This window comes from Meriones unguiculatus, chromosome 11, assembly GCF_030254825.1.
Source record: "Meriones unguiculatus strain TT.TT164.6M chromosome 11, Bangor_MerUng_6.1, whole genome shotgun sequence".
In the NCBI taxonomy this organism is placed as follows: domain Eukaryota; kingdom Metazoa; phylum Chordata; class Mammalia; order Rodentia; family Muridae; genus Meriones; species Meriones unguiculatus.
The window spans coordinates 2,080,762-2,104,298 of record NC_083359.1 but is presented as its reverse complement, the minus strand read 5'-3'; the positions used below and the strand labels follow the sequence as shown (position 1 = coordinate 2,104,298).

Sequence of the window (23,537 nt, the reverse complement as noted above, 5' to 3'; positions counted from 1 at the left end):
GGTCCAAAGTCCTGGCACTGGCAATGCCAGGTTCAGCGTGCTCAGGGCCCCTGGGTGGACCCTGTCCCCTCCTCTCCCGTTGCCCAGGGCTGTCCACCTGGTTCTTCAGATCAGCCCCCTCCTTAGCCTGGGCTGTGTGGTGTGAGGGACCTTCAGTAAGTAAAGTCGGGGAGAAGGGGTGGGTGGCCCACAAGAGGGTGGGTGGAGGGGTCCTGAGGGCACACACACGGGCACACACACACACACACACACACACACAAGTTTGTGTAAATAGGAGAGGATAGAGTTTTCTTAGACAGGATGTAGCCCTGGCTAGCCTGGAACTCCCTCTGTAGACCAGGCTGGCCGTGAACCCTCAGAGATCCCCCTGCCTCTGCCTCCCAAATGCTGGGATCATAGGCGTGCGCCACTATGCCCGGCTAGAGGGTAGAGTTTTGGATGCCAGGCTTGGGAGCAGATGGGAGAAGAAGGGAGTGTGTCAGATGTGAAGGGGATTGGGCTTTGTCGGGGCCTGTTGGCCTCAGCTCTGGACTTGGCCGTCCTAGGCCCATCTCCGACGCTATTATGACAAAGGATTACCAAGATTTCCAGCATCTGGACAATGAGGAGAACGACCACCATCTGCGGAGAGGTGAGCGTGCCCCTCCAGAGGAGAGCTCCTGCCACTCAGCCCCTGTCCCCCTGCCGCCCTTAGGGGACAGTGGCTGCTGCTCTTGCTGGGGCTGGGTACAGGGCACAGGGCTACAGTCCTCAGCTGCCCCGGTCCTCCTGCGCCACCCATGACCCTGGCAGCGGGCGGATCCCGGGCGCGGGGCCTGTGGAAGGGTGACTACTGTCCCTTCTGAGGCCAGGCCAGTGTGTGCGGTGGTGGTGTCCGTGGTCGTCAGGATCAGGCTGAGGGCATGGGGAGGGGTCCCACGGGAGGGGCAGCGCTCTGTGTGTAAATCACCCCCTCCCCACTCCCGACGGCTCTGGGCAGGGGCTGCTGTGTTAGCAGAGCACGGCAGGAGCTCCTGAGGCGGCCCTGGCGGGCAGCGCGCCTCTGTGCAGGGAGGAGCACAGGGAGGGAAAAGGGAGAAGCCAAGCCAGCTGGCAGGACCGAGCGTGGTCTTCTCCGCTGGGGAGGCCCCGGGTGCTCCGGATTCCTGGAGAGGAAGGATGCCTTTCCCAGGCGCGGTTAGTCGCGTGCAATGACGCCGTCGGGCCACAGGGTGGCAGCAGAGGCTCGGCCTCGGCCGCGCACGGGCGGGCCAAAGCGCGGCGCTTCGAACTGGTCCTAGTTTGCTGTGGATCCTCCCGGGTTGCCCCAGTTGCGTAATCTCCGTCGTTCCTCTCAGGCCGCTGGAGGGCTCAGCGTGCACCCCTCGAGGCCCCGCGGTCCACAGCAGGCGCCAGGGTCGAACCCTGACTGCTCTCTTGCAGGGCCGCCGCCCGCCCCACCGCTCTGGCAGCGCCTCTGCTCCGGGCCCCGGCTGCTCCTGCTCTCCCTGGGCCTCAGCCTCCTGCTGCTCCTGGTTGTCTGTGTGATCGCGTCCCAAAGTGGGTGACCAGGGCTGGGCAGTCCACGGGGGCAACCTTGGGCGTGCGAGAGCGGGCGATGGGTGGGCACAGCTGGTTTTTCACACCCACGTCCTCTCCGGCCTAGACTCCCAGCTCCGGGGGGACCTGCGGGCTCTAAAGCAGAATTTCAGCAACTTCTCTGCGAGCACTGAGGACCAGGTCGAGACCCTGCGCACCCAGGGTGAGGCGGCCGGTCCAGGGCCTGGGGGTGGGGGTGGGGGCCGTGAGGGGTGGAAGGGTCAGGAGCAAGTTTCTCCTCCAGGAGGCAGTGTGGGAAGAAAGATGAAGCTGCTGGAGTCGCAGCTGGAGAAGCAGCAGCAGGATCTGAGCAAAGGTGAGGGGGAGGGGTGGAGAGGGGCTGGCGGGAGGGGAGCGGTGAGGGGAGGGGGCGGAGTCCCGGGCGGCCGGGGCCTGCGGTGACTGGCTGCCCCCAGTGCTCACACTTGTCCACCTTCTTCTACCCCCTCCCCCGCCGCCCTCGGCGCCCCAGATCACTCCAGCCTGCTGCAGCTCGCGAATCAGCTGGTGACCGACCTCCGGAGCCTGAGCTGTCAGATGGCGGCGCTTCAGGGCAACGGTGAGCGGCGGGGCTGGCAGCCCGTCCCCTGAGCCCCCACAGACCCTGAGCCCCACAGACGGCTCCTCACCCACCCTCTCCCCCACGCCAGGCTCTGAGCGGACCTGCTGCCCCATCAACTGGGTGGAGCGCGGAGACAGCTGCTACTGGTTCTCCAGCTCGGGGCGGCCCTGGCTGGAGGCGGACAAGTACTGCAAGCTGGAGAACGCGCACCTGGTGGTGGTGACGTCCTCAGAGGAGCAGGTGGGGCCGCGGGGACCCCTGGGGGGCGGGCAGGCGGGGCCGCGGGGACTCCTGGGGGGCGGGCAGGTGGGGCGGCGGGGGCAGGGGCTGTCAGCTCTGTTTCTGTCCGCAGAAGTTCCTCCAGCACCACATGGGCCCTATAAACACTTGGATTGGCCTGACGGACCGGGACGGGCCCTGGAGGTGGGTGGACGGCACGGACTACGAGACAAACTTCAAGTGAGTGTGCGCCTGCCTGCTGCAGCTTGTGCGTCCCTGGGTGGGGAGGGCCCCCTGCTTCCCAGTACTGGGAGCCTCTGGGACCGAGGCTGAGTCTGATTTCCTGGGGTTCACGGCGGTCCCCTGTCGCAGGAACTGGAGGCCGGAGCAGCCGGATGACTGGCACGGACACGGGCTGGGAGGGGGCGAGGATTGCGCCCATTTCTCCGCCGACGGCCGCTGGAATGACGACATGTGCAGGAGGCCCTACCGCTGGGTCTGCGAGACGGAGCTGGGGGCCGCCAGCTAGGCGCCCTCCCCTAACTTATTTCTTGACGCTGAGCTGTGAGGCTTAGGCGGGGAGCCCTGTCTAGGGGTCTCCGCAGCTGGGAGTTTCGGGGCGTTTGTGGCCCATGCCCGCTGGGGTTCCCCCCTCCCAGGCTCTGTGCAGCGGGCAGTGGACGATTGTCAACTTTTTTTTTTTTTTTTTTAAGAGTAAAAAAAAAGAAGAGACTTACCCGTGTCTGGTCACTGGGGATTAGCAGCCGGGGGGGGGGGGGGGGCTGGCTAGGGCTGGGGAGGCCTCGGCCTCGGCCTCAGGCTTTGCTGTGCGCAGCTAGGCCGGCTGGAGGGGTTGTTGTCCTGAGCCCCAGTGGGAAGGAGGGTTACCTGCAGCCCCGGGCTGAGTCCCTCAGACGCTTGGGGCGACACTCGCTGGCCTGTTGCGTTCACCACAACAAACAAACCGCTTTGTAGACTGAAGGCCTGCGGCGAATACACAGCTCAGGGCCACAGACACGCGAGGACGAGGACGGGGTGCTGACACCAGTATAACCCACAACAGAGGACAGGAGCGAGGACGAGTCGGCTAGAGGACGAGCGTAGACATCATTAACAGAACTGGCAAACTGTTCGCCTACGAGTAACACCAAACACAAGAAGTGATACGTCACACGCGTATCTGTGTGTGCACGCGTGTGCGCCCTCCATCGTGCGTAGATGTCCACGTGTGTATGGGCGATGTGGTAGCCACATATTCTTTTGACAAGCCGGGTGCCACTGCAGAAGAGCCTGGCAAAGCTGACACCTAGAATTAGAAGCAAGCAGCAGACTGGATGGACTGTTTGCAGCATCTGCAATGAGCAATTAATAACCGGCCTGTGAGGAACCACGAAGCACAAGAGAAACTGTGCGAAGTGTGCGAAGATAAGCGCCTGGCACTTCCTGCTGGAGAGCTCTCCGGGCCGCCAGCAGCCAGCAGCTCCCTTCCCTGTGCCTCTTGTGGCCTGGGCTGGGGACGTCACCCTCAGTCTGCAGGCAAGGACCTGTCCTGAGAGCACGCGAGAACCGAGGCTGTGAAGGAGCGGGTGTGTGTGGCTCCTGTGTAAGGACTGGCTCACCGGCCAAGAACGCGCATCGCTCCCCAGAGGCCCCACTGCACAGCCCCGAGCCGCATGGGAGGCCACTCTGGGGTCTGACACAGCCTCTAGCCGAGTGGGAGGCCACTCCGGGGTCTGACACAGCCTCTAGCCGAGTGGGAGGCCACTCCGGGGTCTGACGCTCCATGTCTGGAAGCGCTCTCGCTCACACAGAAGACACTCACGCGGGCACACACATGATCGAAAAGAAAAGGAATCCTTAAAGGGCCGATTTCTGTGAGCTCCTGTGGAGAAGCAAAACAGCCATGCAGTGGGCACTCACCTCCACAGCCGTAAATAGACAAGGAAGAACCTGGGCAGCAGCGGGGGGGGGGAGGGGGCGCCCGTGGCGGTAGGGACCCACGTGGCGGGTGGGGGGCCCCGTGGCGGTGGGGACCCGCGTGGCGGGTGGGGGCCCTCGTGCTTTGTCCCGGGCGATCCCACCTGGCAGGTCGCTGCAGGCTGTGGCGCGCTCTGCGTGTGTTCTCCGCTCTTAGGCGTGGGGACCCATGGCTCGGTGGTGACGGCTTTCTCTCTACCTTGTGAGGTCACAGGCTTGGGGTCACAGGCCTGGCTGGCCTGGCCGCCCAGTCAAATCCCCAAGTCTCGGCCTCCCCATTGCTGGGATTGTCCTCAAATAACGCCAGGCCTGGACTGCTATTATTATCATTTTTCCCTGAGGGTTCGGGAGGTCAAAGCCAGGGTCTAACCTTCCGTGGCCAGTGCTGGGCCCACTCAGCCGTCTCCTCGGCTGGCACGTGCTCCCGTGACAACACCGGCCTTGCCGGGCCCGCACTCCTGTGGCAGCACCGACCTGGCCGGGCCCACACTCTGTGAGAACACTGACCTACCTACCTCGAGAAGCCTGAGTGGCACCGTCTGCACGGCTGTCCCTCCTGACGTGTGGCCGGCCGTGTGCCGAGACTCTGTCGCAGCCCGGCAGGACAGGAGCGGACCGCAGGCCAAATGGCCCCTTTGTCCCTCGGTTGCTCTCTGTCAATGTTTCATCACAGGGGTAGGGAAGCGAAGTAGGACAGGGATCCAGGGCATACTGCCCCAGAAAACATGTCAGCCTGAACCCCTGAGCGAGCCTCGGCCCAGGCACGCCGTGCTCCCGGCCCGTGAGGTAAAGAGACTGTAAGCTGGTCCTTCCTAGGTGTGTTTCTGCGGCATTTGACGACCTCTGTGCTCAGCTCTGCTCCTCAAAGCGTGCTCATCAGAAAAGCCACCCCCAGGGCTCAGGCCCTCCCCAGACCCTGAAGTCAGCTGAGCTTTGGCGTGGAGGGCTGGCAGGGGTGGAAGGCTCAGTGGCCTAGATTTGGGGTGAGGCAAACTGAGGAGGGCTGTGGAGCAGGGCCGTGTTCTGCGGGACTTCTCAGCAGTGGTGAAAGGAGAATGGTGGGACGCCAGGGTGGCCCTGCTGAGCAGGGAAGGGACAGCAACCCCGTGGCGATGGCTGAGGGAGGGGTCGGCAGCATCCAGGTCCAGCTGGGAGCGCGGCTGTGGGCTGTGGAGGATTTTAGCGTCACAGAGCTTCTGGGCGATTGCAGCCCTCCGCCAGGAGGGATGAGAACAAGGAGCCGAGCAGTCTGACACTGTGACTGGCTGAGGCGCCTGACCGTGACAGCCAGAGCTCAGGCCGGGCTGGCAAGGCCACCAGGTGGGCCGGTCCGAGGGCGGCTCTGTTTGCCTCCAGGTGCCTGCTCTGGCCCTGTGACTGTCCGTGACCGCCCGTGACCCCCGTGACCACCTTGAGAGCTGGGGGTCTCCAGGCCGTGTGCCCTGGGGCAGGCAGGGAAGCAGTGAGGGTGTGGTCTCAGGGTGTGCCTCAGGTTGGGGATTTCAGGGTGTGGACACGTCTCTGGCCTCACTCTACCTCATGTCTGTTGTGTCCGCCGTCACTCAGCCCCACACACCAGTGGGAGGGAAATGCAGAGGTGCTGGGTTACACAGCTGGATACATGTGGGTGTCACTGGGGCACAAGTCCCCGAGTGTGGGCTGGAGAGTCAAGGACAGAAAATCATATTCATCTGGGTTTTGATTCCCTATCTCTCCCCCCCAGACACACACACACACACACACACACACACACACTCACACACACACACTCACACACTCACACACACACTCACACAGGCAAACAAAACAAAACAGCAGAGTTTCTACAGAACTCACTCTGTAGAACAGGCTGGTCTTGAACTCAGATCTGCTGCCTCTGTCTCCCGAGTGCTGGGATTACAGCCATTTCTATCTGCCTCTCCGTGGTCCCTTCGTCTAGGACTCTTCCTCCTTGAAGCATCATGGAGCCCTCTGCTCCAGGCCAGGCTGAGCCAGCTCTGCACGGTAGATGCAGGCAAGTGTGACAAGAGGAAGCAGCCTGTCACCTCACTAGGAGTCAGAATTCATAGACGTCTGTCTCAGTGTGAGTAGAGCCTGAGAAGAGTTGAGGGAGGCAGCTTCTTTTTTCTTTCTTTCCATTCATTCAGTCTATTTTTTTTTTTTTTTTTTGAGACGAGGTCTCTCTGTGTAGCCCTGGCTGTTCTGGGACTCACTTTATAAACCAGGCTGGCCTTGAACTCACAGAGATCCACCTGCTTCTGCCTCCCACGTGCTGGGACTAAAGGCGTGCTCCATTGCACCTAGGTGGGAGGGGGTTTCTCAGGAGCCCAAGAAGGCAAGCCTGTGGCACGGGAAGAGGGCACTGAGAAGCTGCCCCATGTTGGGCAGCCAAGGCAGTCCTTGAGCGTCTCCTGAGCGTGCAGAGCAGCTGACCTGAGGCAGAAGTGCTTGGAGGATTTCCCAGCAGCCCCTGCTCCCCACGGCTGTCAACTCCGGGTAGCTCTGCACCTCCCTGTGCTGGTCGGCCTGGCTCTAAACAGCCCTGGAGAACGTTCTGGAGCAGAGCGTGTAGTCAGGCTCTCGGGGACGTCCTCAGGACAAGCTGCCTAGCCTACCTGCCCACCTCCGGCTGTGGCAGAAACGAGTGGGCAGGGGCCGTGAGAGGAGGAGCCTTCTGTGGTCCACACACTCAGGCTCTGGCAAGAACACAGATGCCCGCCAGCAACTCAAACGTGAAACACGGAAGAAGGACCTTAGGAAATGTGCGAAGTATCCAAAAATCTGCCAAAGCCTCCCAGAGACCTCGCTCTTTCCTAAACACAGAGGCTGATTCTCGGGGCGGTCACTCACTCACTGCTGAATGGATGCCGCCACGAGAATCCAGATCCAGAATGAATAAATTTCATGAGTGGTGGCCGGGTGTGGCTCATGCCTGTAATCCCAGCACTCGGGAGGCAGAGGCAGGTGGATCTCTGTGAGTTCAAGGCCAGCCTGGTCTACAGAGTGAGTCTAGGACAGCCAGGGCTACACAGAGAAACCCTGTCTTGAAAACCAACCAACCAAAAATTTCTAAGTAGGGAGGGGGCACCCTTGGGATGTAAAGCAAATAAACTGAAATTTAAAAAAATCATAAGCAATGTTTTTTGCCTTTACTTTTTTTTTTTTTTTTTTTGACAAAAATGAGTCTACATTTATCTGGAAGAAAGAACATGTGAGAACTAGGTTGCAGGAAAGTTTAAAAAAGAACAGTTAGGAAATTCATCTTCCCAGAACTTGAAATCTATTATCAGGCAGTGTCATTAAAATGTGCTTCATGGCTCCGGAGAGATGGCTCAGCAACTAAGAGCACTAGCTGCCCTTCCAGAGGACCCAAGTTCAATTCCCAGCACCCACATGGCAGCTCACAACTGCCTGTAACTCAGCTCTGAGTGATCTGACGCCCTCACACAGACATGCACACAGGCAAAACACCAACGCACATAAAATAAAAAAATAAGTAAGTCATGAAATATGCACTTTGGTAGCTGGTTGTGGTGGTGCATGCCTGGAACCCCAGGACTCAGGGAAGCAGAGGCAGGGGGATCTCTGTGAGTTTGAGGCCAGCCTGGTCTACAGAGCGAGTCCAGGATAGCCAGGGCTATACAGAGAACCCTGTCTTGAAAAGCCAAAATAAACGAATTAAAGATAGACAGATGGATAGATAGATAGATAGGTAGATAGATCGATCGATAGATGGATGGATGGATATATGATAGATAGATGGATGAATTGAAGATGGATAGATGGATAGATGATGGGATAGATGATGGGATAGATGATGGATAAAATGCACTTGGCGTTGGTGTAGGAATGGAAGATGAGCTGGAGGTGCAGAAAGTCTTCAGAGCCGGAGCCGGGAGCCGGCTGTGGCTGTGCGGGTGGTGAAAGTGTCCAGTGGTGACCGCCTGAGCAAAGAAGGATGCTGGCGGAGGCGGACCATCCCTGTGAGCTCCCGGCAGGCCTGCAGGCTGGCCAGGCATTCCGATTGTGGCCGAGGGGTTCTCTGTGACTCACTCCACTTCTTGCACGTCACCTGCCTCATTTTCAACATCTTATGCTATTGTGGTTTGGCTCCTTCGCTTCTTCGCTTCACACCTTCTACCTCAGCTTTAGAGTTTAGCAACCATCTCTCCTGTCTCTGCCTGTCTCCCTCTCCCCACCTCACTCCTTCCTCACTAATGACTAAGAAGTCTTGGAGGACCCTGTTGTTTGATTTGCAGTCCTCTCAGTCTGGAGAGCCATCCTGAGCTCCGTGTTAAGGTGCAGGACTCCCTCTCCCCAGCAGGGCCTCCTGCTCTGCCTGATTCATCTGGAGAGTGTCTTTAGACACAGATGCCCCTAACCACATTTGGCATGTGGCCTCCGACACAGCTCCCTGCTGGCTCTCCCCTCCCCGCGCCTACAGGGTAATTAGGACTGTGTTCCTGTTCATACGGCAGGAGCGTGCTGGTGGATGCAAATCAAGCATCCTCCAAGTGCCCAGTTCCAAGCAGTTACGTACACCTATCCTGGCAGTCCCCTCCCCAAGGGGCGTACAGCCTCTGCTCTCCGGAATTAAAGTTGAACTAGCTCCCTGCAGTGGTCCCCGGAATGTGTGACTGGAACAGTGCTCACCGACCATTCCAGACCTGCTGCTCCGTCTCCTGCCCCTCCTGACCTCGTGGGCTGCTGGGAGACAGCCCCCCGGGGAGGGGAAACCCACAAAGAAGTGTCTGTTTGGGTCACCGGAGAAGTGTCCTAATCACCCGAGCCAAGGTTCAGGTCATGACTGCTTCGGGGACCATGGGAGGAAGGGAAGTGGGATTGGGGGGGAGGGAGAACAAGGGTGGGAGTGCCTGATGACCAGACTGCCTCCGCTCATGATGCCATGAGGCCACAGGAGCCAGGGACAGCTGCCTAGGCTGGTGGACTGACTAGTTGTCACTGTCATTTTGGTTGGTACATGAGTTGGTACATTTATTTCGCTCATAATTTATCCTTCTCAGGTCTCTGATCACACTGATGGCTGAGCTAAGCTAACGGTAGGAACTGGAGTTTCAGGTGCTTGTGTGATGCTGGGAACTGACCCTGGGTCATCTTCGAGATCAAGATCTCCTAGCCATTGAGCCTTTTCTCCAGATCTAACCACAGCATCTACACAGACTGGACATGTTATTTTGTTTTCTTTTAAAATTTTGAGACAGTGTCTCACTATGGAGCCCCGGCTAGTCTGGAACTCACTGTGTAGCCCAGGCTAGCCTCGAACTCTCAGAGATCCGCCTGCCTCTGCCTCCCGAATGCTGGGATCAAGGCATGCGCCACCGTGCCTGGCTCAAGACTGGACATGAGGGAGGGGGCTACATCGGGGACACAAAGTGAATAAATTGTAATAAATGATAATAAAGAAAAAATTAAAAAAAAAAGTTGCTTCAGGGTTTCTGAAACTGGAGATGTACCACACGGTGGCGCTGCTGTCCCGGGTGTTGGTAAAATGTGTGTGTGTGCATGCGTGTGTGCGTGCGTGTGTGTGTGTGTGTGTGTGTGTGTGTGTGTGTGTGTGTGTGTGTGTGAGAGAGAGAGAGAGAGAGAGAGAGAGCGAGAGAGAGAGAGAGTAACGGCTCACACCTGCAGTCTCGGGAGGATCAGAGCCATTTTTTACTGATAGCGATTTCCAGGTGAGCCCGGTGGTGTGAGGCCCCGGCCACTCAACAACACTATCCCAAGCTTCCAGCAGAGTAGGCTGCCTCTGTGTGTGTGAGCCTGTGAGGGAGCAAAACAGTAAGGAAACACAGACTTCATCTCAAAGACGAAGGAAGATGAGCTTTGGAAACCCGCAGGGGAGGGAAAGGATTTGGGGAAAGAGCAGGAAAACGGCGGCCGCCAGAGGAACAGGCGAACAGTCTCTGCTGTGCAGCTAGTGTCCTGGCAGGGGTGTGCGGGTCTGTGGGTGAGTGTGTGCGATCATGTGCTCCTGTGTGAGCACGCCCATGAGATGAAAGCCATTTGAGCTGTGGCTAAGTTGCTGTTTGGAGAATCCGCTGTTGAAAGCTGAGCTGCCCAGGAGGCTGAGCTCCAGGGACAGCTAGGGATCCAGGATCTCCAGTGTGGCCTGGGGAAGGGGAGGCCCGAGGGGCAGCTGTGCAGTGCAGGGTGGCTGGCACCAGGAGCTGAAGAGTGCAAGGGTTGGGGCTGGCTCAGGCTGGGGAGCAATAGCAATGCTGCCCTTGGGGAATAGCCACCTTCCTGCCCTTGGGGAATAGCCATCCTCCTGCCCTTGGGGAATAGCCATCCTCCTGCCCTTGGGGAATAGCCATCCTCCTGCCCTTGGGAAATAGCTGCCCTCCTGCCCTTGGGAAATAGCTGCCCTCCTGCCCCTGGGAAATAGCTGCCCTCCTGCCCCTGGGGAAGAGCCACCCTGGAATTGCACTGGAGCGTGATAGACCTCGGCCTGGGGCAGCAGGCACAGTGAACTGAGTCACTCATGCTCACTTGGGAGAACTTTAGTCGCTTCACAGGGATGTGGGGAGTCTCAGAGGGAATTTGCCAGCTCACAGATATAAAGCTACATGTGGCCAGGGCGGCCAGTGGAGACCCCTGATCCACAAAAGAGGGAGTGAGCATTGTGAGCGGAGGGCCCAGGGGACATCAGACACTATGATGTGAGCACTAGGAGGGACAAGAGCTCACGGGCTGCCCACTCCCCAGCCCACTCATTCAGTCCTCAAACTTTAAGGACTCAGAAAGAAACTGCTGTTGCACCTTCATTTCCGCTCAACTTCTAAGTGTGTGTGTGTGTGTGTGTGTGTGTGTGTGTGCCTGCGCGCACGCTTGCGAGCGCAAACTTTGACTGTGCAGCAGGACTTTTACTGTAATTCCTGGTTTGCTGTTTCATTCGTTATTCCTCTCTTCTTATTCTTGTATATCTCTTCTTGGGTTTCCCTCCGCCCTCGTTGCGCTCTATGTATTCCTGAGCTATAGCTGATACTAATTATTGATTTTCTGAGTGTTGCTGCTGTAGACATTTTTTTCCTTTTTGTTTTCTGGACTCGGTGGCGCAATGATCACCAGGCAGAAAGTGCTTCAAAGTTAAAAATCTTCAGGTCTACAAAGTGAATTCCAGAACAGCCAGGGCTATACAGAAAAAAGAAAAAAGAAAAAGAAAAAAGAAAGAAGAAAGGAAAGAGAGAGAATAAGTGTGTGAGTTGCAAGTGAATAAGATCAAGGAGGCAGGAAAGTGGGAGAAAGAGAGCCAAGGTTAAACCAATAAAAGAAGGAGGGTGGGGGGGCAGAAGAGGATGTTATAGAGGAAAAGAGAAGAGAGCAAGCGGTTAGGAAAAAAAAGAAAGAGCAAAAAGTTCAAGAACAAAAAGTCAGACAAATGTAAGAAGGGGAATAAAATCATGAGAACACAGGAGTAGCCTCCAAAAGCCCATAAAGCAGGGACTGGAGGGATGGCTCAGTGGTCAGGAGCGCTGGCTGCAACACCAGGAGAGGTGGCACACGCCTGTGATCCCAGCACTCAGGAGACAGAGGCAGGAGGACCTCTGGGAGTTCAAGGCCAGCCTCGTCTACAGAGGGAATCCAGGGCAGCCAGGGCTACACAGAGAGACCCTGTCTCAACAAAACAACACAACACAAAACAAAACAAAACAAAACAAAACACCGCAACCATATGGATAAAACAAACAAACAGAAAACCCAAAACAACAATGACAATGACAACAACAAACCCAGACTCGTGGAGGAAGATTACAGGGACCTGAGGGGATGAGCCTCTCACCCCCTAGTGTGAGCGTGTCGCCTCCTGAGGCTCAAGGACTGAATTTCGTCTTAGCTGGGGAAGGGTCTTAAGGTAAGTGATGCTCAGCCTGTTTTCTGCCTTTATGGACATGCAGCCCAGCTGGCTGATCCAGGCAGGACCTTCCTCTCTGGCCTCTGTGTCTGTGTGCGCATGGGTGTCTGCAACCCCCCCGCCCCCTCCCCCCAAGGCTGCTCAGTGGGCAAGTGTTAAGAGTTCCCACACCTAGGCCAGCTGCTTTCAGCCTTCCGGTGCTGCGGCCTTTCAATACAGCCCCCCACCTTACGGTGACCCCAACCGTAAGATTATTTTCTTGCTATTGGTGACTGTAACTTTGCTGTCTTTTCCGACCGACTTAGGCCACCCCTGTGAAGGGGCTGTTCCACCCCAAATGGGTGGTGACAGGCTGAGAACCACTGCAAGAAACACAGCAACTACCTCGGGGTGAACTTTGTCAAGAGGTGCTTAAGAGAGAGACATTGTTACCTATCACTCTGCCAATCCAGTGGCAACCTGGAATAGCTGAGGTTGCTCCGGAGTGAGGTTTGGAGACTGTAGCCTCCATGGCAGGAGTTCATTTGTCTGTCAATTGATTGATGTCCATCAATTGATTGATGGTGGTCAGAATCAGAATCGCCATGGGGAGGAAATCTCTGGGCCTGTCTAGATAAATGAGGGCCTATCAAGATTAGGTTAAGCGAGGTGGGAAGGCCCACGTGAAACTTGGTGGGACCCCCTTGTGGGCTGTGATCTCCGGCAGGATAAAAAGTACAGGAATTCGCTCATGCTCTGTGCTTCCTGCTGCGAACAGCTGTGTTCCTGCTGCTGACCTCCTGTTCTAAGCGGCTGTACCCTCAAACATCAGTGGACACAGTGCCTCACCTATTACACTAGAAAGCGCAGACCCAGCTGGGCCGCACACCAGCGTCCTGCGTCCGTGTGCTCTCACAGGGTTGCATGTCTGGTGGGCGAGCCAGACAAATGCTGATAAAAACCCAGGAAACTCATGGCCTGACAAACAGCTGAAAGTTGGAAAGGCCCACAGACCGTTAACTGCCTGGGCTTCCATGAGGCTGACAGTGAATCTTTACGTAAGAGATCTGCGGCGCAGAAGAAAGCAGCCCCCCCCCCCCCCCCAGGACGCCACCTGTACCACTCTGGATCCTCCTGGACCCACACACTGTGGGGGTCTTAACCACCTCTTCCCAAGACAAGTTCTTACTTTCCCACTGCTGTGATAAGTCACCATGGCCAAGGTGACTTAGGGAAGAAAGAGTTCACTGGGCGTGTGCAGCTTCAGAGGGTGAGTCCGTGGCCATGATGGTGGGAGGAGGCACAGGGCATGGAGCAGAGCTGAGAGCTCTGGGGACAACCACCATAGCAGAGAGAGGGAGGGAGAGGGAGAGGGAGAGGGAGAAGGGAGGAGGGAGGGAAGAGGGAAGGAAGAAGGAGGAGGGGGGAAGGAAGGAGGGAGGGAGGAAGGAGGAGGGAAGGAAGAGGGAAGGAAGAGGGAGGAAGGAGAAGAGAGGGAGGAGGGAGAAAGGGAGAGGGAAAGAGAGAGGGAGTAGGGAGAGAAGGAGGAGGGAGGAAAGAGGGAGAGAGGGAGGAGAGAAGGAGGAAGGAGGAGAGAAGAAGGGAGGGGGAGAGGGAAGGAGAGAGGGAGGGAGAAGGCACTGTTTGGGAGCTGCATGGCCTTTTGAAACCTCAAAGCCTGCCCCTAGCGACACACCTCCTCCAACAAGGCCGCACCTCCTAATCCTTCCAAAGCAGTTCCACCGACTGGGAACAAACCCTTCACATCGGAATCTGGGGCTGTTCTCATCCACCGACTCACACGGAGCTAACAAAGAGAAGCGGTTACGGAATTGGTGACTTTCCTTTAGCGTCTTTGCTTTGCTCGGTGCCTGATGGGGTAATATCTAACTATACAAAAGCTCACATGTTTTTTAGAAGAACAGATTTATTTATTTTTGTGGCTGTGTGGGGGAGAGCGCCCAGGGGCCAGGATCTCCTGGAATGGAATGACGGGCGGTTGCCAGCTTTGCCTAACTCTGGGAACCGCGCCCAGGTCCTCGGGAAGAGCAACAGCTGCCCGGCCACCTGTTGACCAGCTCACAGCTGCCCGGCCACCTGTTGACCAGCGATCACATTTCATTGGCTGGGATTCGCCAAGCCTCCCCAGGGCGTTGCTGGGGCAGTGGGCTAGTGTGCCCACTCTGCAGTCTGCCCTCACTCTTAGGGTGTTGCAGGCACACTCCTGATGAGAACCAGAAAGCCAAGTGTGGTTTTGGAGCCGCCTAGCCCTGCCTCCGAGGTGTTATCTGTGTCTTCTCAGATGTCAGCTGTGATTAGAGGAGCTCCTCCCTCAGAGAAGCCCGGACGCTGGCACAAACATAAACATACCTAGGGCTTAGCAGTGTGAACGAACCTACACAAGCAGGTCTTCAGGATCAGTAAGCACACCTCTGACGACCTCCCCTCTGAAGGGCACAGACGGTCTGTGTCACATCAAGACCTTTCACTCCCAAATCCTCCCCCTTTGTCCTCACCCAGCTTGAACTGGTCAGCTGAGACCAGTAGGCCTGCATCCCACGGAAATCCTTACACACACACACACACACATGTGCACACACATGCACATGCACACACACATATGCACACACACACATGTGCACACACACACACATGCACACATACATGCACATGCGCACACACATATGCGCACGCACACATCTAGATTTATACATGCATTTAAATCTAAATTTCAACTGATGTAAAATGTGACATTTTATATTTCTTTCTCCCATTATCCTCTCTTGTTTTACATTCTTGTAGACTTCTTTCTTGCTGTCCATAGTCGATCTTCTATGTTCATACTGTATATACATGTATTTACATATAAGTCTAAGGGTTGTGGACTTAGCTCATTGATAGAGTGCTTGCTTAGCAAGTACAAGGCTCTGGGTTCAGTCCCCAGCACTGAAAAAAAAAGTAGGCATGAGTCTAGCTTCTACATATGAGAGAAAACACACTCTCTTTGTTCTTCTGCGTCTGGCTTATTTCCTGTTAGCAAAATTTTAATCATGTATCAGAATAAGTAGCATGGGGGTTATAAAATTCCAGATATGAATGATTATATTTGTAACTTACATATACTTCAAAAAAGGTAATGATTCAAATGTCCCTCTTTCGATATAGCGTATTTTGTTGTAGGATAAGTCCCTAGGAAAAGTAAAAAGGAAATAATCCTTTCGTTAGCTATTAGATATCTAATTGGTATGAATAAGCAACAGAAGTTAGAATTGATAATATTATTGTTTTTTCTTAAACTCTAAACCTTTGGTTTTATATGTGAACTTTCTAGAACCTCTAATCCCATCCACATCTATCCAAGATGTCTCCACCTTTATGATTTTCCTGTATAAAATAGGCCCTGGGAAATTTTGGAGGTAGTCTTTCCTGAGAGTGAAATTATTAGGTGACTTCTGCTTTTGAGACAAGATTTCTCTATGTGGAATGTAATCCTCTCACCTCAGCCTCCTGAGTCTTGAATTTACAGGCACAAACCTGGTAGCTGGGAGCTTTCGAAGATGGAAACTTTCAGCCCTAGACTTACCAAACTGGTAACTGGGGGTGGGGGGTGGGGGTGGTGGTGCTGCCAGAACCAAGTTCTAACCAGATCTCCAGGTGACACTGAGGTTCCTGGCTGGCTCAGAGCACGGATACAGTGCCATGGTCCCATCATGGCTTCTTGGCTTGGCATTCAAATCCTAAGGAGGCCCAGCCCTAATCTGCTTTCCCTCTTTTATTCTGAGGGTGCTCCTGGGCCCCCCTCAAGCTCTTTGATGCGTTTTGCCTTTTTTCCACTCTTGTTTTTAGTGTTTAGCACATTCTCCCCAAAAGGGCTGTCTGGTGACCCCCATCGACTCTGCAAGGTCTTCCTCTAATTGCGTTGCTGTAGGAAAAGCTTCCCTAAACCAAACTCAAGTCTTTTCTCCTCTTCTGTGGTCCAGACACAATTTATACCTCAGTGACCTACAAAAACAGGTATGTATGAAAGTGTATGAATGGAGGTCAGAGGGCAATATTCAGAAATCAGTTCCCGTCTTCCACCTTGCTGAGCCAGGAGTCTCGTGTCTCTGCCACACTGCGTACTGGAGGCTAGGTGACTGATTGAAGATGCACACCATTGCAACTGGCTCTTCTCCAGCGTGGGTTCTAAGGACCAAATGTGGGTCATTGGGCTTTCCTTGCTAGTGCTTTTACCCACTGAACTCTCTCCTGAGGCCTCACTATTTTAAACCATTATTTTGCTTTTATTTATGTGCATATGTGTCTGTTCAGGCATTCAGAGGACCAAAGAGGGCATCTGATCCTCTGCAGCTAGAAGTTCAGACGGTCGTGAGCCCCTGATGTGGATGTTGGAAACTGAACTCAGGTCTTCCGAAGAGCATCAAGTGCTCTGAACTGCTGAGCCATCCCTCCACCCCCCCCCTTATGCTTTTGAAATTATTTTTGCATTCCTTCTAATCACAAACTCCTTGAAAGCATGAAGTCTAACTCATCTATATTATCCATTGAGTTTAAGACTGACACAAATATTTGAGAAAACTCAAATATTTATAAAATATACACACAGTTGGTGAATTCTAGAAAAGTGGCTTATTTGGAAGAAATTCAGCTTGTGACTTCATGTCTGAACCTTCCGTGTCTCTGCAGCATTAAGATTCATGCTTGTATGTTTGTTCCTCTTGAGAACATGAACTTGAGACCTGCCTAACTCTACCTCTCCACTGTTGTGATTAGAGGGACATGCCACTATTCCTGTCTTTTATTGTTTGATCAGTAAAGGACAGGGGCACTTCTGCTGTGTTTTCTTCAAGTAAACTATGTACTTACTAACCAACATTTCAATATCTATTTTGACATGGGCATAAGAATTCTTACACTGAAAACTGTAATACTAGTTTGTTCCCCTAATGACTTAATAATCATTTTAATACTATTTTATGTAAACTACCATTTAGCTACTTATTTAATATTTCATCATCAATTTAATTCTGATTAAATTATTACAAGAAGTTGGATATGCCAGCCACATGCATGCGATCCTAGCATTTGGGAGGCTGAAATGGAAGGACTGCTGCAGAGTCAAGGTCAGCCTGGGCAACACAAGGAGACCTAGTTTCAAAAACAGAAAAAAAACCAGCGTGGGACATATGTGCTTGGTGGGGTTCTTGTCTCCCATGCACAAAAACTTGGATTTGATCCCCAGAATTATGTAAACCATGTGATAATGCATGCCTGTAATCCTAGAACTTTGGAGATAGAGGCAAGATATTAAAGAATTTGTCAAGGCCAGCTTTGGCTATTTAGAGAGTTCAAGGCAAGCCTGAGCTACATGTTACCATATCTCAAAGAGGGAAAAACACTGTCAAAACATTCTGGGTTAATGACCTTAAAATTATTGTAGTTGGCTATTTTCTTCTCTTTGATACATCTAATCAAAGGTAACACTAATTTTCTTACATTCTGTCTTAAACCTTTTGTTCTGTAAAGGCTAAATTCGTAAATGTGTTGGGTTTGCAAGCCCACACACAGAACCAGAAACAATGGAGCCAGCAGCCATGAACCAAAAACCTCTGCAATGAAGGGCCAAAGTGAATCTTGCCTCCTTCAAGTTGTTGGTATCGGGCGCCTGTCTCAACAACAGGAAAGGTACTGGCACAAGTTCTCTAAAAGTGTCAGACCACTCCTGACTCTTGGCTACAGTAAATGAGAACATGGATCAGACTTGATCGAGATATGACAAGATCTAAATACAGGCATATAACAAGGGCTGTGTGAGTTTCAGTAATTGCTTGTCTGTATGATTTAAGAAACATAAAATGCATGGAAGGTATTTTAATGTCAGAGATGGGCTGAAAACTCCACAGACTGACACAACTGCGGATTTGTCTCATTCTGTACTTAGAGGCCTGGTCCTGCCAAGCAGCCCTGGAACTCATATGAAACCTGCTGTGCAGACCATGCAGATCTCCATCTTGCGGCAACCTTCCTGTTTCCAGCCTCCTCAGTGCTGGGACCATAGGCAAGCCCTGCCAACCCCAGTCAATCATTGAACGATTTTATTGCTTGAAAGACGTTAGTATCTATCTACTTCAAACCCCTTGTTCATCCACAGATAACTCAGAACTTACACATAAATATTCTTAACTAACTTACAAAGCCTGGAGGGTTAGCAGGCCTTCAAATGTATCCTTACGTAATTCAGTCAGCTGATTTTCACTGAGAATTCTGGAAAATTAAAAAAAAAATGGATCAAAAAATCATCAAATAGATGGAGAACATCCATTGGTGAAATGAGATAAAGAAATACATGCTGTCATATGTCATCTGTGATAGTCTTCAGTTCTCTTGGGGGCAATTAAAAATTTCATATATACAGTGGTCTCCATCCTAAAGGTTCTATTTCTGGGCATCTAAGGCTATAGAAATACTTATATCCAAGGTTTACAGGCCATTTATTATAGCCAGACATGTAACAGAAAAACCAGATAGTCTTTAACCATCAGTAGGGTAATACTAAATTCTCACTGTATTCGTACTATGAAATGTTATGTAGAAATGGAAACGAACAGTATAAACCTCTACATAAGGGAAAGAAACTTCAAATATCGTCAAATGAAAACAAGTTACCAAATGTCACTTGTATAAAGCGATAAGGAAAGCAGCAATACTCCTGTTTTTCATATGCAAATGCTGTATGGATATATAGCAAACTTAGAGTAGTGGTTACCTCAGAACTGAGGCATTATGGACAAGGCAGGTTCCACCAGCCCTCGTATTTAATTGACAACTATTACAAGTGTCCTCATCAATGACTTCTGTACTGGAAAACAAATATGTCTCTTCTTTCAATGAAAACCCGTAACATTAAATTAAAACTTTTGCCTCACTGGTGAGAGCGCAACTCAAGGTCTCCTTCCCTAGGCAAGTGTGCTGACAGCGAAGCACCCCCAGCCCTCACGCCACTTACCAGAAAAATGCAACCTATACCACTTTATTGAGAACAATTAAAATTCTCTCTCTCCATCCTAAACCTTCCATGTCTGGCTATCTATTCTACAGAAATCCACTGGGATGCAGTGAGAAAATATCTCTCCTCAGACATACTGACCTCAAAATCTAGACAAAAATGGCCTTAATGCAATATTTTGTATAACATTTGGAAGGAATATATGTATTTATATACTACTCACAATCTCTCAGCCCAATGGTATACTTCCCATACATTTTTATCGATGTAAGAAATATTATTTCCTTGGAAATTTCTGTGAAGAAACAATTCATATAGAAAAAGAATAAGCATAATCAGTGAGATAACCATTGCACCCTCATGGAGGTGTTCAATGCAGAACAAGGAAACCAACTTTCTATTTCCCAGATCTACCAGCTTCCAAGGAAGAAGAGTTAACAATGCGGGGCTGCTGATGCAAGCAGGAGCCACTTCTCCCCATGTGACTCCTGAACTTCTAATTTTACCCTCCTCTAGGTTAGAAAATGCTAGTTAGTTACCAAGTATTCTTCTCAAAATTACGTGTTTAAATGAAGTCTTTCTTTCAGTAAAATATGTGACTTAAAATTAATATAGTGAATAATTCAATAGGAAAAATAGGAAAAAAGTTACCACAATCAGCTAATAAGAAACCATATTATAGGTAATACCAACACTTTTCCTGAGGGCTATCTATCAAAACCTGTGTTGGTGTTGGAAAGATGAGGAAAATAGAATTAGCAAAAGTGAAGATCTGGTGTGAAAAATAGTTCTTGGACATGACACTCAGGGAAAAAGCACAATGTGAAATGAGCTTTAGCTTCTCTGGGAAAAAGACAAATGAAATTTCACTTTGCACCTTATGTTGCCAGTGAGATTTATGTTATGGTTGGTACAGCATAGAAGAAGAACATGAAGTTTATACATTACCCTATAAGCACTAATGCATTTTTTTCCCATTTTGTATGTGTGAATGTGAATTTGTATGAGTTTGATGTTAAGAGTCATCCTCAATCACTCTTCTCCTTTACTGAGGCAGGGTCTCTCAATCAAACCCAGAGCTCACTGATGTGGTAGACTTGCCAGCCAGACTGCCTGGAGAACAGGATTCTGACTTTCAAGGCTGTAATTACCTGCAGACTGTCACACTGACCTGCCGTTTACATGGAATTCTTAAGAACTGAACTGCAGTCCTCACACTTGCAATTTAGGCATTTTAACAACTGAGTAATCTCCCCAGCTGTCCCTTTCCGCAGTGCCAGTAATGGGATCGAGGGCCTTAGGTGTGTTATTCAAGTATTCTACCACTGAGATGTATTCCTAGCCCTCTGGTCATTCTGAGACAGGAACTCACAAGTGTAGTCCAGGCTGGCCTTGAACTTGTGAGTCTCACTCTTTATTTCCCAAGTACTAGGATTATAGGTACATACTATCACACCAGGCTTCTATGACATTTTTAAAAATGGGATATAACCATGAGCGGCACATGTTTGAGAGAATCTGTTAAATACCTTAGTTATGTTCTGTTTCTATGTTCTGTAGCTGATTCTGAGCATTTGCCTTGACTTATATTCTTACTCATCAGTGAAGACTTTCTTGCTCAGTTTAAACATACTCTTTCTTGTGGTAGGAAAGAAGAAAATCTGCTCCCTTGACAGTGGCCATCTCCACTCAACCCCAAGCTAATTTTTTTTTTCCACCAATGAAGAAAATGTTTACAACTGAACTCACCACCCTCAAGCTGTCCTCATTCCTGACTGCTGAGTCCATCTGCTAAATTGACATTCTCATCTTCATCAAGAAATTGTGGCCTCATTTTTAGGCACACTTCAATCCCCAACTTTTTTTTTTTTGAGATAGAGTCTCACCATGTAGCCCTGGCTGGTGTGGAACTTTCTCTATAGACCAGGCTGACCTCAAACTCACAGAGTCTGCCTGCCTCTCTGCCTCCTGAGTGCTAGGATCAAAGGCAGCATCGCTCCTCAGCTCTGTAGTCAATCACTAAATCCTATCTTCTTGTACTATGTGAGGATTCAGGGTTTTGGTCCAAACCGCCACAATGGTTCAGCTCTCCCTCACTTTATGCCTAGGTTTTGCTAGATCTTTCTAAAGGCTTGTCAAGAATAAAGCTTTCCTCTCTAGATCACTCCACACACAGATGCTAAAATAATCCTATTTCTGGGTGTTATGACACATGCTTAAATTTGTCATTTGAGAAAATGAGGCAGTATGATCAATAGTTCTTAGAAATGTATAATAGTTCTCCATATCACACTGTGACCTTCAAACCAGCAGAGTTGATAATCTTTGCAGATAGACTGGTCTGCTACTAAATCCTTATCCTTGTAGCTAGGCATCTGCCTACGCTGTAATCCCTATTTTCACTTTATTTAAAAATTAGACACTCTTTGGGCCAAAGGTAAAGTTTTAATATAACATTCCCCTTTTCCCCATCTATTACTTCATGTTTCAGAGAAAAATCCCATACTTCTTAGCCCTGAGTAGTGCACACAATGCATGCAAAATATAGAAAGCTAAGAATAAGAATGAGCTCTGGACATAACTGAGAGATGGCAAAGTATTAACAGCTAAGCACACATTTACGCTAAGATAAGTATTCCAGGTAGTCAACTATCCCTCACAATTATCCTATGAAAGAGCAGCCAGCAGACTCTCCATTTTATAGGTGAGGAAGTTCATTCACAGCTAAGAACTCTTCCTAGAGTTGCAGCTCTGAAATCTAATCATTCTGTTGCATCTTCACTAATGAAATAAATTATAGAGAGTGTACTGAATCAGAAGAACAAAGTTAAGCAGTCTTATAATGGGGCTAAATAAAAATAGATATGGAAAAAGAAGGCTATCATAAACAAAAGACTGGAGAAGGTGCACTGAATTAAAAAAAATGAAGACAATAAAAAGTTGACAAGGCCAAGAAAAGAGCAGAAAGTCAATCAACAGGAGATGGAGTGTCAAGGAAAGTCCAGGAAGGTTTTGAGGAAAAGGTTGCCATGTCAGGCAGAACGTAAAACAGAAATTAGAAAAGGTGAGTCTTACAAGATAGCAAAAGTGCCGTTGTAGGTGTTGGGCCTTGGCTGTGCAGGTTGAGAGAGAGTTTTCTGCATAGTTTCAAGTTGGTGGAGTCTCCACATTGGGCTGAGATGAATACACAACAGTGACTCATTTTCACACACGCAGAATTCACATATGTTGGTGTATACGTAGGCATTTGGTTCCAGAGTTGAATTTTTTTCTGTATTAGAATTTTCAGGATATGGAGTTGTGGCAAGTGCCATTTTCAAAAATTGATCTGCAGCTGCATTTGGGCTTGGACAAGCATCTACAGTTGGTACTTCAGAAGGTGGAGCGTCTATCGCTAATAAATTTGGAGGGTGAATTTTAACAACTGAAGCTAGACGTGCTTGAGATTGGGCTACAGTCTCCACAGGTATCTCTGAAATCTGAGCTGGGGTCTCCTTCATACGGGCAGAACGTTTGACCATTGTATTAGGTTGTTGAGTTACAGAAGATTCTGAGGGTAAATACTGCCTTGTGGCTTGAGTTATGTCTGGATGTTGAACCTGAATCTTGTCAAAAGGTAGCAATCTCGTTTCAGGGTTGTATGGAGGAGCAAAAATAATATTCCCTGGAGCTTCAGGAAGTTCATTATCTATCTTAGGTTTTTCAGTTATAGCCTGTTCTACATGAAGATATTGGGCTGGGAACACAGGTGACATTGTATGCTGAGTTTGATGCTGACCTGGCTCTGAATTTTTAATATCATCAAACAATGGGGCACTGGAAACAAGCTCCTTAAGTGGCTGTGCAGGTTGAGAGAGAGTTTTCTGCATAGTTTCAAAGAGTCCACTCTTAGTAGTAGAATGATGAGTTACGGTAACTTGCAAATCTAATGGACGAACTGTGCTTTCAGGTGGATTTAGATGCTGAACATGAACCTGTTCTGGAGGTATCACTTGAGGATGGATTGAAGGAAAATCAGTAATCTCACTGAGAGTTGCAGAATGAGGAGCCTCTTTAGCAGGGTCTAAATTAGGAGGGTGTCCCATGTCTAAGGGCTGTAAAGAGCTCCTGAATGATTTTGTAGACTCCTCTGAATCTGCTGGGTGGTAAGTCAATGAAGGAGCAAAAAGTTTGGTGTCATCCTGATTTGAAGGCTGCAATGAGATACGTGGTGGTTTTAGAGACATAGCTTGGCTCTCCAGTGGAGCTGGAGCCAGCTCTTCCTTCTAGAGTTTGAGCTACAGCCTCCTCAGGTGGTTTTGTAATCTGAGTTGTTGTTGCCCTCACAGGTTTAGATTTTGTAGTTT

The 23,537-nt window shown here is 50.9% G+C and overlaps 2 protein-coding genes and 1 long non-coding RNA gene across 3 annotated transcripts; 1 reads left to right on the top strand and 2 right to left on the bottom strand.

The window, feature by feature from the left end:
* On the top strand, positions 1 to 3,095 carry Asgr1 (asialoglycoprotein receptor 1). The gene is made up of 9 exons (XM_021648117.2): positions 1 to 155; positions 546 to 631; positions 1,423 to 1,539; positions 1,646 to 1,741; positions 1,823 to 1,894; positions 2,051 to 2,137; positions 2,229 to 2,380; positions 2,493 to 2,599; positions 2,732 to 3,095. Exons 2-9 carry the CDS (start codon positions 565 to 567, stop codon positions 2,886 to 2,888), a joined length of 855 nt encoding a protein of 284 aa, XP_021503792.1. The 5' UTR covers positions 1 to 155; positions 546 to 564; the 3' UTR covers positions 2,889 to 3,095.
* Positions 3,096 to 4,101: 1,006 nt separating this feature from the next.
* On the bottom strand, positions 4,102 to 5,064 carry LOC132646462 (uncharacterized). The gene is made up of 3 exons (XR_009584752.1): positions 4,852 to 5,064; positions 4,441 to 4,535; positions 4,102 to 4,241 (listed from the first exon to the last, which is right to left on the bottom strand). It is a non-coding gene; the product is annotated as an uncharacterized LOC132646462 (long non-coding RNA).
* Positions 5,065 to 5,630: 566 nt separating this feature from the next.
* Positions 5,631 to 23,276, bottom strand: LOC110555106 (leucine-rich repeat-containing protein 37B-like). The gene is made up of 7 exons (XM_060365008.1): positions 22,970 to 23,276; positions 22,267 to 22,525; positions 19,415 to 19,486; positions 18,378 to 18,449; positions 15,303 to 15,374; positions 14,898 to 14,948; positions 5,631 to 5,778 (listed from the first exon to the last, which is right to left on the bottom strand). Exons 1-7 carry the CDS (start codon positions 23,274 to 23,276, stop codon positions 5,631 to 5,633), a joined length of 981 nt encoding a protein of 326 aa, XP_060220991.1.
* Between the last annotated feature and the right edge of the window lie 261 nt (positions 23,277 to 23,537).

Bases quoted from the DNA above. Each gene is read 5' to 3' on its own strand.
- Asgr1 (XM_021648117.2), top strand. From the start codon at position 565: ATGACAAAGGATTACCAAGATTTCCAGCATCTGGACAATGAGGAGAAC. The intron at 1,742-1,822 runs GTGAGGCGGCCG...TTTCTCCTCCAG, and splicing joins CGAGACCCTGCGCACCCAGG to GAGGCAGTGTGGGAAGAAAG. The intron at 1,895-2,050 runs GTGAGGGGGAGG...TCGGCGCCCCAG, and splicing joins GCAGCAGGATCTGAGCAAAG to ATCACTCCAGCCTGCTGCAG.
- LOC110555106 (XM_060365008.1), bottom strand. From the start codon at position 23,276: ATGGGACACCCTCCTAATTTAGACCCTGCTAAAGAGGCTCCTCATTCT. The intron at 19,487-22,266 runs GTAAGACTCACC...GTTTCTTCACAG, and splicing joins AACGGCACTTTTGCTATCTT to AAATTTCCAAGGAAATAATA. The intron at 18,450-19,414 runs GTGAGTAGTATA...TTAATTTTCCAG, and splicing joins TACCATTGGGCTGAGAGATT to AATTCTCAGTGAAAATCAGC.